The sequence below is a fragment of the Tinamus guttatus genome, unplaced genomic scaffold (genome assembly GCF_059628265.1).
Source record: "Tinamus guttatus ecotype Peru unplaced genomic scaffold, ASM5962826v1 Tinamus_guttatus_pri_ptg000223l, whole genome shotgun sequence".
Classification (NCBI taxonomy): domain Eukaryota; kingdom Metazoa; phylum Chordata; class Aves; order Tinamiformes; family Tinamidae; genus Tinamus; species Tinamus guttatus.
The window spans coordinates 1,623,042-1,639,042 of record NW_028288757.1 but is presented as its reverse complement, the minus strand read 5'-3'; the positions used below and the strand labels follow the sequence as shown (position 1 = coordinate 1,639,042).

Below are 16,001 nucleotides of genomic sequence, written 5' to 3'. Positions count from 1 at the left end.
TTTTTGTCTTCCCTACATTCATAAAGGCTGCTTGTTAACAGCAGCATAGCTGCTCTTTCAATCCATTTCCTCCCGTGACTGGAGCTGCAGGACTGAACTGATCATCACAAACCGCTGCGCAGAACTGCAAGAAAGCATGTGCTGTGCAGAACTAGTGTGATCTGAAGCAGGACTAGGGAAACAAGCCCAGCATTTTTCTGCTGCTTCGCTTCCCTGCAGCGCTCGGAGCGCATGTCAACACACCCACACACATACGGGTTCTCATCCCACAGCCACACGTGTCACCCCCTAGAAACCCAATAGCTGGACTAACAAATACCACATTTGTGTCACAGAAAAGATGCAGAAGAAAGAACGGGAATCAGCAACAAGCCCTTTTCAAAACAGAGTGAAGCACTCTTTCTGAAGAAATACAAATTGTTTTTGCTGACAAAAATGCTCTGTTAAGGCATCATTCAGGGCTCTGCTGCAAACTAGTACAGAAAGGTCCTTTCTGAACAATACTATGGTATTTAGGAAATATAGGAGACACTCAACTTACTCAAATGTTCCAAGTAACAGAAACAATTTCCAGTTTATTAAATCCAATTCCAAAATAGGCAACTTTCCATTACCAAACTTAATGATGTTTTGACTTAATTAGCCAATCTAGAAACACCTTGATATTTCCATTTACTTTCTTTTATTGAAATAGCATTTTAGGTATCAGCTGAAAACAAACTAGCACAAAACAGGCAATATACAAGCAATTGTTATTTTATTCATGCTGCATGCAGACTAAGAACCAAACAGGCAGTATTATTCTCACCTTTACCTGCTCTATATGTCTTGGCTTGGTTCACAGGCATGGGCGTCATGGGAATAGGATACAGAGGCTGAAACAGAAGGAAGAATTTAAGTTATGATATTCCTTTAAAAATTGTGTAATGAGGGAGAACTATGTCCTAGTGTATTTTACCCTGAGCCTAGAAATAAAAAAAAAAAAAAAGAGAGCCTGTAATGATATGAGAAGTGATTATTTCTTCCTGTAACTTTACAGCCATAATTAGATACAAGCTTTACAGATACGATAATTAGAGCTCTCTTCTATAGAAGTGTCTATTATGAAATTAATCTCAATAAAAATTATCTTATCCTAGTTTTCAAGCTGTAATTGAAAGGTCCAGAGGAAGAAACAGTAAAGCTTGAAGATCACCAGAACGTTTTAGGCAATTCACACAAAGGTAATGCTTTATGATAAAATATTTAACAGCTCAGCTCTTCACCAGTGTCATACACACTAACAGAAAAATTTGCCATTGCTAATCAAGTGAATAACATTCTGGCATATTCTATGTTAACATTAGGGATGCATCTACAATTTGCAGATGTTCACTGGCTGTTTTAGAGTTTTATTATAACATTTGTTATAACAAGTTTCACACCAGTATCTTGCAGATTCCTCCAGTTCAGGAGGAATTCTTGCAGCCTTTTTCAAGCTGACAACTACATTACTAAAGAAATCCCCCTGTGTGTCCAAGAGGTGTTAACCAACACAGTAAGAGAATGAAGTTAACAAAAGTTTTATCCCTCTCTTCCTGGCAAAACTGTACCACACAGGTAGGACTGTTAGCCACATCTCTTTAATACCAGCAGCAATTTTCTCCAGGACAAGGAAAAATAAGCTTTACAGATTTTAGACATGGTGACAACTATGTCACAGCTAACCTACCTATGATATTTTCTTGCATCATCATGATTAAGTCTGCATGTACAGACAACTAGGACCATGTGGTTTGCAACATCCTTTCTCAAGTAATGACTGGATATGTTACTTCAAGCAATATATTAAGTCAGACAGCTTTACAGCAGAGTTAGGTTTAAAATCCTGGTAATCCCTACAACTAGAAATTAATGGGAAACAGCCAGAAGCAAAGGACAGAAAAAACGTTGCTTAAAACTTTAAGAGTAAGCTCTTAAACTTTGCAGACTGCAGAGTAAGTCTGCACAGATTAACAAGTGTGAGAAGAGCTGCTAGATTTTACAAGTATTTAAATTCTTGTTAACATCTAGGTTGAGGGACCGTTAGGAAAAGCTAGTATTTACATAGCTAGAACTTAACAACAATGTAATCATGCCGGTCTTTACAACAGTAATATAAACTGTACTGGCTCATTGTTTTAACTTGGTCGCCTACATCTCCTTGACTCACTAGCAACAGTGTAAGCAAGTTTCTGTTACACGCTGCACTTTACCTGCACGCCTGGGCTCACTGGAACCGGGTACATCATATTTGGTGCAAAACAAACAGGCTGAGTGTACACTGGAGTTGGTTGCTGATGACCCACCATGGAGGGACTAGGCTGAGCTTGTGGACGAGGTGAGGTTGGTGTAGTAGAAGGCTTCGGCTACAAACAGAGTTCAGCAATGCATTTGCAGAACTAGCTTGAATATACCCCCCAAAACCTCCCCGCCACCCCTAGTCCCCTTGAAGTATTTGCCTAGGTCTGAATCTGACCAGGGAGCTCACTGGTCTCTGTGGTTCTGCTGAAGTTATTGCCTTGCCTGACTTCTAAATGTGATTAGAATTAGGCTTGGATACCAGTGCCTTAAGTGTAGCCCTTGTCTACCAGTCACACTGTCCATAAGGCACATGGCAAGAGCAGCAGCTATCACACTGGTGAAACCATGACTTGAGAGAAGGCCCCTCCACACTGCACTGCTTTAAGGCAGTGATTTAAAACTGCAGAGCTCACTACAGCTAATGTTGTCCTTTTTACCCTACATGGCTTCATAGTGAAGTGAAACTTGACTGCCTTGTTCCTCTCATTTGGATTTTAAGCCAAGGAATACCTGCATTAGAATTAGTGCTTTCTGACTCCAAGTCAGAGTTGTTGGCATTAGTCAGTGTTATACTCAGCCATGAGAAGGGTTTTAGAAACAGAAGCAAACCATGCATTTGTAAAATGCATCACAGATGTTTTGTGCCTCCCGTAGGATAACCCAAGGATAACTGCAATTTTAAACAAAATAAAAAACAAAACAAAAACCACCCTCCTCTCTGCCCAAACAACCCTAATAACCATCAAAATCAAAGAGATCTGTCACATACTTAGCACTGACTTTGGGGATATCTACACAAAATTACTGTAAACTTGGATCAGACACCCCTAAAGAAAAACGATATGAGTAGATCTCTATAATAATGTTAGGCCATATCAAATAAATAACTTACCTGAGCAAAAGATCGAGGATTGAACTCTTTTGCATTAGGATTCAGTGTTGATTTCCTAACTTGTCTAAACAAAGAACAACACAAAAAGACATTCAGCATCATTCCTTTACAAGCCTACCTGCAGAGCTCTCTAACAAAGACAAATTTTAAAAGATGAAATACCCAATTTTCAACTATAAATTAGATTTTTTTAGAACTCAGATGACATGCAGCGTACAAAAAGCTACTCTCCCTGAGAGTACTCTACTATATTTATCCATAATAAGTTTGCCAGCTGTTGATACTCCAGCTCACATGAAGTAGGGCAACATTTAAATAACGTTTACATGAGAATTAGGCATGAAGAGGACCCGAGTTCTACATGCAGCTCTGTTGCTAACTCATGAGATGTTTAGCACACTCACTTCACCTATTGCTCTTAATGCATAACTGACAATATATCAATCATATAAATATTTACAATTTTACACGTTTATAATACCGTGTTCTACAAATAACTAAATGCCAATAACAGATTTGCTTATTTTTAAGGGCATGATTACTCACTCAGAAGCATCCTTCTTCTCTTCTTTATCCTCTTTATCTTGTTTACTTCCAGGCCCAGATGTCTGTACACCTTGTGAAGTTACCTCTGGCCCTCGCTTTTGCTCAGAACTATTACTTATTGATGGAGAAATACTTGGACTATTAGGTTTGCTACTACCACTGTTAGAGTTAGTATTACTGCCAGTTTCTACGATAGGTTCTTTAGGGGCTGATTCTGTCTTTTCTTTAACCACTTCTCTCGATTTTTCACTTTCTCGAGTTTTGTTTAGCAGCTGATCCACTGCATCTGAAGAGGAACTCGACTGTAACTGAAGATAAAAAGAATAAAATAAATAAACCACCAAGGTCTACTTTCAGTAGTTGCTACACTTAAACTGAAGACACTGTTTAATGCCAGTCCATACACAACATAAAATACAATCTCATAGGCTTTCATCATCCCGAAGTGACCATTTAAAAAGCACACTTTCTTTTTTTAGTAATAAATTCTCTGAACATTGACATTCTGCTAAGTCTACACTGTGGAAGCAACGATTTAGAGTCTCCATTGGTCCACACATTGATTAGAAAGTAACAGGAAATCTTAACACAATCTTTGGACTCACTGCATGATTTAAGAGCAACACTGGAGAAGTTAACCCAATTTAAAAGACCACTTTAACAAGGAAATATATTATGAAATAGTTGATAATCATCTTTAATATTTCTTCATCCAGGCTCTCCATTTTGCTTTGAAACAACTCTTCCATATGAAGCATGAATATGATAGGCTATAGTAATTTATAGCTAATTACCAAGTAGGCTTCAACTAGTGTTTCCAGTGTACATTATCTAAGTCAATATGAATATTTACCAGTATTAGACAATTGTACTAAGACAAATCAGCACCGATTTTGTAATATCCACCATGAATCCTTATAAACATTTTCATAAATTAATCACAAGTATTAAAGAATTGTTAACGCATGCAGTATAATTAAAAAAATTCGGATGCACAAGAGAACTATGACATCCTTAAGTCAACATGCAGAGGAACTTACCCTAAAGTCATTCTTAAATTTCTTTAAATCATCAATCTGTTTTCTATGTTCTGAAACAATTGGAGATACACCTGCCAAACATAAGACCAGCATTATCCAAACTTTTTCCAATATAAGTCACATATATAACACTACATTTTTAAGCTTATCTAAGGGACAATATATTTCATTCTTAAACATGCAAGAATCTGTGTCATTTTATCTGTAACTGGGTATGCTGCTACAAACTACATACATGAGCATGCATAAGTACTCTGTGAAAGCATGGCATTGCAGAAGGATTTGATGAATGTATACAGAAGGATTCGATGAATGTATAGCTCTACACATCACACCAAGACAGAAGTCCTTAGATGCACGGACTACATCTCATCTCGGAGCACAAAGTAGCACACACTAAAAACTTCAAACTATAACTGCTTATGCTGGTGCTTTAGGACCCAGATTTAAGCTGAAATACTGATCAAATTCAACAACATGAGAAGATTTAATCTTGAGAACTGAACGAACACGCATGGCTGCAAGGAAAGTCAAATTTAAGATATAATAGCAAGAAGCAGCATTATAAAACACAGTGCTGACCACAAAGCTCTGGCATACTATGAGCACAGCTCCTAAAATGAAACACTCCTCTAGTCTTTGGGGAAGTCTTTCCTTTGGGGAAGGAATTGCACCACCTCCACATTTTATGATGATGCTCAAATGAGCCAAGAACAACACCTAAGGTTGTAAACCTGTCACTACAAACCTGCATGACCAAATACTCCTTGTAGAACACCCTAGATGGATGATCTCAAGTCTTCTTTAAAGTGTTAACTTCACTAAATACATCTAGATCAGTGCTTGGAATTCAGTAAGTTATTCACGTATGTATGGAAGCTTTTGATACAAACCTTTGCTTTCAGGTTTAGGAAAACTAGGAGAAGTCTCACTGGGCTTTATATTCTCCTTGTTTCCAGTTGCAGAATTTTGCCTCTGGTCCTGAAGCCTAGTATCTTTAGCTAGAAAAGAAATTCTCAATGTCATTTTCTCATAGCACTCTCAAGCTGATAAAAAAAAAAAGACAAGATAGGAACAGAAGAGATTTAATCACATCTAGCTTACAAAAAAGAAACCATACATTCATTTTACACTATGGAGTTTTCACCTAGAGAGAATCTTACCCTCCCTACCTACGATCACTCAGTCCAACCAGAAAAACCCAGTACCTGTTCTTCCCTACCGAACACACAGATCCTTAAACAGGCAGAAAAAAAAATACAAACCAAGAGTGGATTAATTTCAATAGTCCCAGCTCTTCAAATAAAACGCTACACAGACTTGAGAGTTCTTAGACCTCTGTGATGGCACTCTTGAAGGGTTTTCTCCTTTCATTACACTCAAAATATTCCTTGAAAGCAGAGGTCTAGATTTCCTCTAATTAGAAAATAGCCAGAGAATCAGTTTAAAAAAAAATAAAATAAAATGATTTTCTGGCTGAATTAAGTCAAACACCTATAAGCCTATATGTCTTAAAGGACATAAGAAATTAAGCAACCAAGCCTATCAAAAAGCCTTTCTCCCAGCCTGAAAGTTATCATGAGAAAAGGGAACTGGCTAAAGTTTCTATTTGTATCGGACAAAAGGTTTCCCATCATTTAGACAGCAGCTGCTTTTAGGACATCCTCATTTCCAGGAATTAGAGACACAGGCTATTTGCCAGCTAGCAAGAGTGACTTACCTTCGCTGGAAGGGGTAACTGCTCTGTTGGATGCAGGGCTGGCAGGTGTGGGAGAGGCAGCTGGAACAGGCATGGCAACAGATTCAGTAGGAATAGTACCAGGCTGAGGAGAAGGCAGAGCTGGTCCCGTGGGAGTACTGCTCTGCCTTGGAGACCTAGGCCTGTGTGTTTTAGGGGATAATCTTGGAACTAGAAACAAACAGGAAAAAAGAGCTATAGGACAAATTTCCTCATCTGCTCAGCAGCTTGCTTATTTTCAAAATGAAGCTAAAAAAGCATGCTTTAAAAAATACTCAGGGCAACACTACATAGTAATTGAAAACCTGTTTACCTTTCAGGTACATCTCCTAGTTATTTACAATGGAGCATTTCAGATAAGTGGTACAATTTTCCTGCAGATTGTCCCCTAACACATTCACTGCCTTGCAGTGCCACAGTGAAACTGCAGTATCCTCCCTGGCCCCGCATGGGACAACTACAAAAGCTCACATTAACACAGTTTCAGGCAGAACAGAAAAGGTGGCCAATCTCAAGACAAACAGATGTAAAATATCTCTGAAGGGACTAAAGAGCACATCCATTTTACACAGTCCTCTTTTGGAGGGGTGCCAACTGGAAAAAAACAAACATATCCTATGTTGAAAGAACAGTATTTGAAATATATTTTTGCTCCCGTGTTAAAGCAGCAGGAGAAACTGCAGATTGTTTAAAGAACGAGTTGTACCTCCTGCTTCCTGCTCATCCCACTGGGGCTAGTTATTTGCTTTACAACATGCATAAACTTCAAGTGAACAAGAAGAGAGGTAACTTGTTTAACAGCACTGTTTGCATGTTAACAATATATAAAGTGAAGGTGTGAAAAGATGAATCAGAGTGAATGCCAAAACAGAAGAGTTTAAAACTTTTCCACAGGCAGTATGTCTAGGGGGTTGTCTATGCATTAGGCGGACAGTAATTCCTACCTTCTTTTTAAAAAATGCTTCCCACTTTCCTAAAATTCTTGCACTGCTAAATAGTGTCAAACTCCAAACTATACCTGAGTCGCTCTCACTCAAGAGAGCACCCAACTGCTGACAACTCACTGCAACATGGTCCCAACTACAAAACCTCAACACTAGGGCAGGGGTCACAAGATTGAGCTTTAAATTGAAGAGACAAATATTAAAAAGACGATAACTGATTTAAAAAAAAAGAAAAAAAAGAAATTATAGACTATATCTGCTACTACACTACTAACTCATGACAAAGGCAAAACAACTACTTAGAAACCTAGATCATTTTAGAAGGAAAAATACATCCAACTAACTGGAATATCCTTTCATCTTTTAACTCCAACCTTTCCCTATCCAAACACCTCATCAACTCGTAAATTACATCAACTCAGTTACATACCCGTTCTCCAAATGCAGTGATGTAATGGAACGTGTATAACTTGTCTCTCTCAAAAACAGTCCTTGAAATGGTTTCTTTCCATAACTAATTCCCACTTCTTTTCCCTCCTTCCTTTTCGTACAGCAAAACTGACTTAACTCTCTGCAGTTAAGACAAGACTGCACTTCTAAGGACTGGCTAGTCGACCATTTTACTAAGCTAACCCTTCTCCCACTTGATCTAAGCAAGCTAAGTTAGCAGACCAGTGTTTACTCGGGGCCTGAATTATCTAGAAATGCAGTATTCTGCTTAGCATTAAACTCTAAAATCCCCCTGGCAAGCCATCTGCAATAAGCCAAGCTTTACCTACCCCCACTGACAACTGATGACCACGTCCCACCTGAAGGGCTGCCTCGTGCCACTGCAGTAGTAGATGCTTCCCCTGGTGCATTATGAGATACAAATTCTAAGCCACTTGAAATTGTACCCCTACCAGTAGAGACTCTGTGACCTCGAGGGTGCCGTTGTGCCTTAGGAGACATCCGTGGAGGCCCTGAGAAAAAGAAGACAACCCCACACAATAAATACTTAACATCCATCACCTGGTTTATCCAAACATGCTAACTGATTTTAGAATTGGCTTTAATCTTCAGTTCTAGTAACTTTCAATATTGCAGGCAAGCAAATTACACTGACATGGACTAGAATCAGGGGTCTGTAGGCCTAAAAAGGTCAAGCCATTGGTCCAGTCAGCCTATCAACATACTCTTGGCCTTGCTACAAACGCTCATATTCACTGGTATTTAGTGCTAGATCAGAATGGAAACAAGTGCTGGACTTAAAATATTTCAATTCAAACATTCAATATTGTTTACTGCAAGACAAACCGATGAAGTTAGTGGCCCAGCTCCCTCTAAATGAGCCTAGGTCTTTATCAACATAATTCTGGGATATTCAAACATTTTTAAGAAAAAAAAAAAAAAGCTGTTTTCCATCACTTTTGCGAGGTGGTCAGTAATACCAGGGAATACTCTGGGAATTGCAGCACAGTATTTTGCACTTAGGCTAAATTGGACGTCTGCAGCAGGTCATAATTCATTTAGGAGCCCACGAAACTGCAACTTAATAAGTTATTGCTATCCCAAGGTTCAAGTCATGCATGTTTAACTACAAAAGCTAAAGCCATACAGTGAACACAGTAACTCTGAACAGTTTATACAAGCTGTCACGGAATGGTTATGTTCAAATCTGAGTAGCAATACAGTAACTACACCCTAGTAAACATTTTCTTTAATGAAAGTTCACACTAAAGTATACATACTTTAAACAGAAAAACTGCATTGCAATGGACAACCTGGCTGATTACAGCTCTTTATATTTTTAAAGTAGAACAATAATAGAGAAAAAAGCAGGTAATGGCTTTCTACTTTGAGACAGAAAATATCAAGCACCTCTCTAGTTGTATAAATCTTTAAATGCCAACCTCTATTTTAACCATGAAGCTAAAGTACACTTCAGCCCAAATTATATGCAGGCAAGTATTGTAAAGACTTATATATACTTTGCAGCAATCCCATCCCTGCAATTGAAGTTACACCCTGCAGCAAGCAACAGTTCATTGCATGGTTGACAAATGAATCACATCTGCTAATAAAAAAAAATGAATTTGCACGTGGATTCTCAGTATCTTCCTTTTTTAAAAAAAGAATTATCTTGACAAATGGACAACACTGCATCATGCAGACGTGCACAGCACTGCCTGGTTTTCTAGCCTGCTGCTCCTAGGGAACCAGCTACAGCAAACGGTCTGCACGTTTGCAGTTAGTTTAGGAGAGCCAGTTTGCAGTTCTCCAGCCTCACTGGGCAGGCGAGTCTTTGAATGGAGGGAGGAAGGGGAGAAAAAGTCTTCCTCGTTGTCCTCGGAGGACAGATAAACTCAGTGCATGCACCTGTGCATACAGTTATGGAAGACCCCCAGGTTAACTTGCCTCTGCAAATAAGTGACCACTAGGAAGCTGAGCAAACTCAGGTCTGAAGTTTTCTATAGATTTATCTTGAAAGCAACTTACCCTATCTTATTCCATGGGCCACTTCTCTGAATACAATGTTTTTACAAAATGCAATTATATTAATTCATTAAATTTGAAATTGCTTTGAGTTGAACTGTATTAAAATAGGAGATTTTATATGAAGTAATATTCCTAAAAATGCCCTCTATAATTATCAGGTTGTGCGTGTTGCTGTTTGTTAAGACACTGAGCAGCGTTTACAAAGCTGAGTTGATTTCATACCAACTTGGGAAATTTCACAGCTTTATTTTGTTTTTGTAAAGTTCTTCAAATAAAAAAAAGGTTAATAGAAATAGTCTGATAAACTAAAGTTAAACACAAATTATAGGTTAAGTAATGAAGAGGAAAAACAATTTTGTAATTAAACTCACAAAGGAGTTAAACAAAGACAAACAAAAACATGAACAAATCGTGGTATTGTACCTTCTGAAGACATGCGTTTAGGCATAGTAGAGACAGGAGCTGGAGAACCATGAGCAGAGGGGTGAGACGGGGGCCTGGAGGGCCGCGAGGGGGGCCTGGAGGGCGGCCGTGTAGGGGTGGCTGCCCGAGGTGGAAGAGAGTTGGGGCCTGACTGGTAGCGAGAAGGTGGGCGAGAGGAAGGAGATGGGCAAGGCGATGGCCAGGGAACACCTGACAGAACAAATGATATGAAGGAAAGTATAAAAACTAAAGAAAAAAATATGGGGAAAAAGGTCAACAGAAAAAAAAAAGTAAAATATGACAAAATGATTTTTCATGTTTAACCCTTTGGGGACAGATTAGTTTGTTTGTGCAACCGATAAAACGGGCTCTGCAAGGTCATTTCCTGCACTTCAGGACTGGTCAGTTTGAACATCTGAATGTCGCGTAAACTCCCCAAAGGGTTAACTAGGATCTACAAATACTACTAAGGAATAGACAGTAAAGTTTGATCTACTGGCCTATCATATGTTCTACAGTACACATCACTTGACAAGGTCCATAAATAACTACCAAAGGATCCCATACAGCAGTTCACATAGAGTATTGACTATACAAGCTACTACTTTTAAACCAAATGATGAGCAGTATCAATTCTAGGAACTGTATCTTTACAAAAAACAGCGGTGTTCAGTGTCTGAAGCCTGACATTTATGTCTTTATCAGTTATCTTAAGTATTAATGGAGTATTTTAATATAGCAGATATGGGGGTCATTATTTCTGAAACAAAGAATTTAAAATATTCAAAATAGCTTGTGAATTCTCGTATATGATGTTCATTCAGCAAAATAATAGGATGACGGAAACCACAAACACTACAAACAGATTTTAAAGTCAGCAACATTTGGGCAAGACTCAGTAGCCTTTTATTTTATGCAGTTGACACTGTATTTAAGACAAGAATACCACTTACCTTTAGGGGTTCCTCAGACTTCAGAGGCACTTGAATATCGTGCATTTTTATTTATACACAACATTCTGAATAGTAACACTTCTAACTTGTAAAAATAATGCCTTGACTGTGAATTTTTGCTGAAATCTATCTCAAAAACAGCATTTGGTTTATTTCCTTACTTGCCTGTCAATGACCTCTCCCTCATATCACAGTAAAGCTGGTGATCTGCCTTATTCTTGAATGGGAATTGATGCAAGTACCAAGGAGGAAGAGTGACATTTCCTCCAACACGGCTACCATCTCCCCTTCACTAGATGTCAGTATTGCTACTACTCAACACAAAGCTTAATAGTAATAAAACAAAACGAATTTTTAACCTTTAAAACTGTAAACCACGCCATCATCTAAGGAAAAGGTTTTTTTCCTAGAAAAAAAACAAGTGACATCTCTGGATATGGAGCTACAGACAATTAAGTCAAATGAATTTTTCATTATCAGTAAGTTATACCAAATGAAAACCACTGCTGTGTTAAATGATGAATGCTAATCTATCTTATGAAAATACCCAGCACAGAACACATCACAGGCAGTTTCAACAATTAGATAAATGACTGCACTTGTACGACACACATTGATGTAGATTTGAGATACTTGCCTCCGTTAACTACTCTCTGGTCTGCTCCAGAGTTAGAACTGAAATCCGAAGTGTGGGATCCAGATCTTGAAATCGGGGGGCCTGATCCAGACTGGCCCATCCTTGGTGAGTTTTGTCGTCCACTCCAGGACAGGACATCTCTGTTTCTCTGTCCAGGTGGAATGTATTTATTTTCCCTGAAATACAGCAAATTTCTATCAGTTATAAGGCAGAACCCGGGAGATAATGAAAAGCACCCATTTAAGTGCTCTGATGATACTTATCTTTCTCAAATCAAGTTAAGCAGGGGGAGGAATGAAAATGCAAATACAAAAACAAATGTTGACCTCATTTAATATTGCCTTTTGATACTGAATTCACACTGTGTTTGAGCCCACGGACACTGAACGGTTTAGCGTTAACACCAGAAATCCACTACCCTTTCTCATAATTCTGTATGAATTTACCACCATGAAACTTCAGAATGGAGAATTTGGCCGAACTGCACAGATGAAGCAGGTCCAAACAGAAGTGCACAACTTAGCACGAGCACCAGAAACTGTACATGATCATTAGCACAGAGCTTCGAACCTAATCGACCCTGCTAAAAAGCATAGTTTCCATATGCAAATTACTACGGTATCAAAGTACCTACAGCACTTAAGTATTTAAGTACCTAGTGTTGACACCATGTCCTTCTCGTTCACTAGCATTTCTCTGAACAGCAGTATATTTTTCTTCTTCTGTCCTCTCATCATTTTCCAAGGCAACTCGAGCTTTGTATTGGGCACTTGATTCAATTTCCTCTGCCAATTGAGTTGCTCTGGCTTCCCGTTTTAAAAACTCTTCTGAATTATCTCTTTCTAATGGCACCCTAAAAGACAAGGGAAAGGAAAAGAATTTATCTGAATGCATTCAAAGTACCCATAATCTACAAAAACTATACAGTGCAAGAAGGTCAGTGTGGAGAAAAAAAAAGGTTATAAGCCAGAAGATTATGTTTTTTAGTATAAGTTAGACCACTCCAGAAATATTGCTAATACATTACGTGCAAATTCAGTGCCAATTACCTGCCTAAAAGAGTTGAGGTCAAGGTGCATTTTTTTCCATATGATTAGCATATAACTATATTAAAGCTGTGCAAAGGCTCCATCTCTCAACATCACTGAGTATATTAATAATAATAATTAAAAACAAAATCTTAGTCTACTATTTAGATAGGAATCTAATACACAAGAACAAATTTGAAGTTCTTTAGCTATTTAGACTCTCCCAACAGACATCAGTATCACCACAACCACTGAGCAGACTTTATTCTTTGGTTACTCCAGCCACAGCATTTCAGTTCTTCCTGCTATGAGCGACTCCAGAAGAGATGAGTTCAATGCAGTAAAGCATTGGACGAGAAGTCAAAAAATAGTTTAAAAGCACAGAGATGCAAAATAAAAAACCTACCCCTTGTTTGCCACGTTATAGGATCTCAAAACCATTCAGTGTAGCTATGATTATGTATATTGTAGGAAGCAGACAGCTTCCTTACGAAAGCCCCCAAGTACGAATTCGCTACACGGAGCAATGAAGCACTAGAGCTAGCTGGTACTTCCACTGCTTTTGTACCTGTTCTGTTTTTTGTGCAAGTGTTGGGTTTTACAAGGCAACTTGGTGCTTTGCCTTTGATGCAAATTCAGAGTTCTAGAAGTTGTTTCATCCAAGCTTAGATTAGAATAAACTACATAAAAACGCCAAACAAGGCAGAAGCTTGGACCACGCTATGCTGGGCATTAGATAATCACTGTTCTACATATTATGGATAATACAAAAAAGAATAGAGTGGGTGAAAATACAGGCCATGTTTGAAATAATATATGCACAATTACTCAGGTGCTGGAAGGAGAACCAGGAAAACAGATTCCAAACCCTCATTCCCAGCTACTAGACCACAGGTTTTCCCTAACACATGTACACTTTGTCCAGCCCGTAAATCTACTGGCCTTATCAATGGAAACTGTTCAAAATTTTAAATAAAAACACTGACCTTCTTCAGGGCGAAGCTTTGGGCTACAAGTAATAGATGCAAGACCACCATGTATGCAAACCCTGGGGCCTCACAAGCTACATTTGCTATGCATGCAACAAAGCAAAATACCCAATATTTCCTCATTTACTTAATGACAAAACAAAAAACACAAAGTGATGCCCCCAGCAGCACTCACGGCAACTTAAAACAGGCAAAAGAAGGTTTTTCCTTTTCCTAACAGAGAAATGGCCATTAAAGATGAAACAAAGGCAATGGGCAAGGTGACCCTGCTTTAACCCTGGCAATACTAAAAACATGTACAATAGCTCATCCACACGCTGTTGTAGCATACAAAGTTATACCTTTATGTGGTTTCCAAACTGAATCTGCTCATATTTAACTCTAGAAAGAGAAAATAAAATCCTCTGGCACCCTTCAGACACATGGTAGCCTTAGCTGACCTGCTGCTTCTCGTGTGCTTGAAGGATCCAGGTAGAGAGGGAAGTTGCCCAGTTGTGAGTGAAGTTTCCCAGTTCAGCAGACAACGTAAAGCCAGTTGCCTAACCAGGAAACACCAAAATCTGTCTCCAAAGATTTAAAGCTACCTCATGTTTTAATCTCTTTCTGTTAATATCCATAAAACAGAAAGATGGAAGATAACAGTTCAAAATTACAGAAACTTAAATCCACAAAGTATTCTAAAGAAAAGCTTCCACAGGATTCAGTTATAAGCTGATTAAGAAACTTTGTTTATCACCATAATATAGATCTAGTTTAAAAAAAAAGGAAAAATTAAACTTTTGAAGCAGAGCTGCAGACAAATATTCCAATTCCACATAAGCACCAGCAAGTTTACTGCAATTCCTGGACATTCAAAAATATCTTTATGCCTCAAGGATGAAAGAGTGGGAGAAAGTTAAAGACACTTAATGATGGAGGAGCAACATCTGCAACGGATTCGTTTATGTAGTTCCGTTAATGTTATAGCTGGAGACTCCTGGAACGGGTCCACACTGCCAGAGCGGCCAGAAGGGGCTTTATGATTCTATTTGCAAAGTCCTAGTGTAGCTAAAACTTTATGTTAGGACAAGTCCACTAAACAAGTTACTCACAGCACACAAGACCCCCTGAAAATAATGATACGTGTTTCCAATATACAGAAAAGCAATTATCTCAATAAAATGAGGATTTAGCTAAACTGTTCTGACAGGTTAGACACAAACTATGGGTACTGTAGCTATCTAAACAGATTGTAGTTTTAAATTTTATTATTTTCCACCTTATTTATAAGAGCTTTTGTAAGAAATAGGCATTACTGAATGCCTGTTGCAATGGGAATGCATTGTGCCCATTTAAGGGAATATATAGCGATATACCACATGTAACTATTAACAGAAAGCTGGCAAGGTTTCTTAAGCACTACTTCACCCATTGTGTTTTCAGTGATTTGATTCCACAACCTTAGAAAGCATATAAAACTAGCTTCAGAATATAAAATTTAATCAAACCAGGGAGAACATTAAACACAAGTCTAATAACAAAATATTTTGGAACTTACGTATAAGAAGATAAACTGCTGTCATAAGTTGATACTACACCATAATTTTCTTCATTGTAACGAAACATGTCATTGGGATCCCATCCATTAGACTAGAAGAAAATGATGCTTGTTTTTCAAAAAGACACTGGAAACACATTCCCTTAAAATTGAGGGCTGATGGCAGAAGTTAAACCTTTTGCCATTTCTCCTGGGCCTGCAAACGCACTGTCCATTTAACAAAGTTATTAAAGCCACGGTTTTATTTCAGGGACCTTCATCTATCAGATACACAAATTCTGCCCTCAAAAGCCAGTGGTTTGGGCTTTTTTTGTTTGCTTGCTTTTTGAAAAAGTACCATGCTCACTCGGTACTAGATTACTGGCTAACAAGAAACATATATATAAATGCCTTTCCAGAAAGTACAAACAGACACTTCTGAACATTCAAAGTGTGCCTCGCTGTGGCAAGGGCTGTATCTTTTCAAATGCCCCA

At 38.4% G+C, this 16,001-nt stretch overlaps 1 protein-coding gene across 14 annotated transcripts in view; it reads right to left on the bottom strand.

Moving 5' to 3' along the window:
• ATXN2 (ataxin 2) overlaps positions 1-16,001 on the bottom strand; it is a 52,167-nt gene that overhangs the window by 17,697 nt on the left and 18,469 nt on the right. For 5 of the 14 annotated variants that reach the window (XM_088525090.1, XM_088525093.1, XM_088525091.1 and 2 more), the window contains 12 exons: positions 15,528-15,619; positions 12,629-12,826; positions 11,974-12,149; positions 10,384-10,593; positions 8,262-8,444; positions 6,521-6,709; positions 5,694-5,801; positions 4,801-4,871; positions 3,761-4,068; positions 3,215-3,278; positions 2,235-2,387; positions 809-875 (listed from right to left, as the gene is read on the bottom strand). In XM_088525090.1, coding sequence (XP_088381216.1) covers positions 809-875; positions 2,235-2,387; positions 3,215-3,278; positions 3,761-4,068; positions 4,801-4,871; positions 5,694-5,801; positions 6,521-6,709; positions 8,262-8,444; positions 10,384-10,593; positions 11,974-12,149; positions 12,629-12,826; positions 15,528-15,619 — 1,819 coding nt within the window. The remainder of the gene's footprint in view (positions 1-808; positions 876-2,234; positions 2,388-3,214; positions 3,279-3,760; positions 4,069-4,800; positions 4,872-5,693; positions 5,802-6,520; positions 6,710-8,261; positions 8,445-10,383; positions 10,594-11,973; positions 12,150-12,628; positions 12,827-15,527; positions 15,620-16,001) is intronic. The other 9 variants (XM_088525092.1, XM_088525095.1, XM_088525098.1 and 6 more) reach the window with 7 other exon arrangements.